Raw genomic sequence first — 1,983 nt, 5'->3', positions numbered from 1 at the left:
CGGCAACGGATCTCAACCCTCAGTGTCACGCCCGTACCGGACCGGGACCGGCAACGGGATCGCAACCCTCGGCGCTGCGCCCACACCTTGCTCAGCCAGTGAGCGGGAACCGGTCTGTACGTGGGATCTGAACCCTCAGTGGGAGCACCGCCACGCTCCCAAGCGGCGCACTGTAGCAGTGCTCCACTGGGCCGGCCCTCTTGCTTTCTTTTTATTCATGAAATCATGCACCTAAATAATAATGTGACTGAGTTCATTCTGCTTGAGTTGACACAGTATCATCTTAGGACGAAAATCGTTTTTGCCACTTTCTTGCTTTTCTACTTGGGGGCATTCTTTGGTAAATTGCTAATCATAGTTACCATTAAGACCAGTCAGGCACTTGGCAGTCCCATGTGCTTCTTCCTTTTCTATTTATCCTTAACTGACACCTGCTCATCTATTTGCATAGCTCCTAGAATGATTGTGGATGCCCTTTCAAAGAAGACCACACTCTCTTTCACTGAGTGCATCATCCAAGACTTTTCATCCCATTTCTTTGGCAGCCTGGAGATCTTCATCCTTATCCTCATGGCTGTTGACTGCTATGTGGCCATCTGTAAACCCCTGCACTACATGACCATCATGAGCCACCAAGTCTGTGGTGTGTTGGTGGCCGTGGCCTGGGTGGGCTCCTGTGTGCATTCTTTAGCTCAGATTTTTCTTGCCTTGAGTTTGCCTTTCCATGGCCCCAGTGTAATTGATCACTATTTCTATGACTTGCAGCCCTTGTTGAAACTTGCCTGTTCAGACACTTATGTGATCAACCTACTCCTGGTGTCCAATGGTGGTGCCATTTGCACAGTGAGTTTTGTCATGCTGATGTTCTCATATGTTGTCATCTTGCTTTCCCTGAGGAACCAGAGTGCTGAAGGGAGGAGGAAAGCCCTGTCCACCTGCATCTCCCACATCATCGTTGCCATCTTATTCTTTGGTCCATGCATATTTATATACACATGCCCTGCAACCACCTTTCCCATGGATAAGATGATAGCTGTATTTTATACAAATGGGACACCTTTGCTCAACCCTCTGCTTTATACACTGAGGAATGCAGAAGTGAAAAATGCCATGAGGAGATTATGGAGCGAGAAACTGATCTCAGATGAGAGAAAATGAATGCAGGTTGAAAATCCTTCTTCATACTTTGAATTGACCTAGAAGAAGTCAGTACAGAATGTTATCTTTTTGTTGACAATTAAATGTAAATACATCTTGGGTGAATTTTTTTCTGAAAAGAGAATGTGAACACAAACACTGGTTAATGCTGAGTCATTGTTATGTAGAATAAGAGACAGCACAAAGTACAAAAAGGTTTGTAGGGCCCAGTGCCTTACATGATGTTCACTGCCGTGTCTCTGCCTCTGCTTAGTGTCACTGATGGTTTTGATCTGTTGTTTTTTCTGCCCTTCTCCATGTTGATTTCTGGAGTTCTCTCCTCATACTTATTCAAGTGTACACACATAGTTTATATCTGCAGCTTGATAGGTTTCTCCTCTTCCAAACTGTTTCCCTTATTAGACACTTTGGCCTCATCATGTCTTATCATCAACTTAGTTGATCTTCCTAACTCAGCAGAAAGCACCAGTTTCAAATAATTGTGGAAACTTCATGTTGTAAGGGACAGTTTATACGAAGGTACTTCAAAATTTTGTGGAAAAATAAAATCAAAAAATATTACGAATTTTTTTTTTGTCTTTTTTATTTTGTGACCAGTAAGGGGATTGCAACTCTTGGCTTGGTGTCGCCCACACCGAACTCAGCCAGTGAGTGCACCAGCCATCCCTATATAGGATCTGAACCCACGTTGGGAGCACCGCTGCATTCCCAGCACTGCACTCTCCCAAGTGAGCCACGGGCCGGCCCAATAATACGAATTGTTTTCATGAAATTTTTTTTTTTTTTTTTTGTCTTTTTCCGTGTCCGGCAACGGATCGCAACCCT

General features: G+C 44.3%; 1 protein-coding gene across 1 annotated transcript; it reads left to right on the top strand.

Annotated features, from left to right (window-relative positions):
• The first annotated feature begins 225 nt into the window (after positions 1-225).
• Positions 226-1,158, top strand: LOC103582765 (olfactory receptor 4C16-like). The gene has a single exon (XM_008564275.1). It carries the CDS (start codon positions 226-228, stop codon positions 1,156-1,158), a length of 933 nt encoding a protein of 310 aa, XP_008562497.1.
• The last annotated feature ends 825 nt before the right edge of the window (positions 1,159-1,983 follow it).

Source organism: Galeopterus variegatus, unplaced genomic scaffold (genome assembly GCF_000696425.1).
Source record: "Galeopterus variegatus unplaced genomic scaffold, G_variegatus-3.0.2 Scaffold17785, whole genome shotgun sequence".
Taxonomy (NCBI): Eukaryota; Metazoa; Chordata; class Mammalia; order Dermoptera; family Cynocephalidae; genus Galeopterus; species Galeopterus variegatus.
Note: the sequence above shows the minus strand (reverse complement) of the source record. Positions and strands in the feature narration are given on the sequence as shown.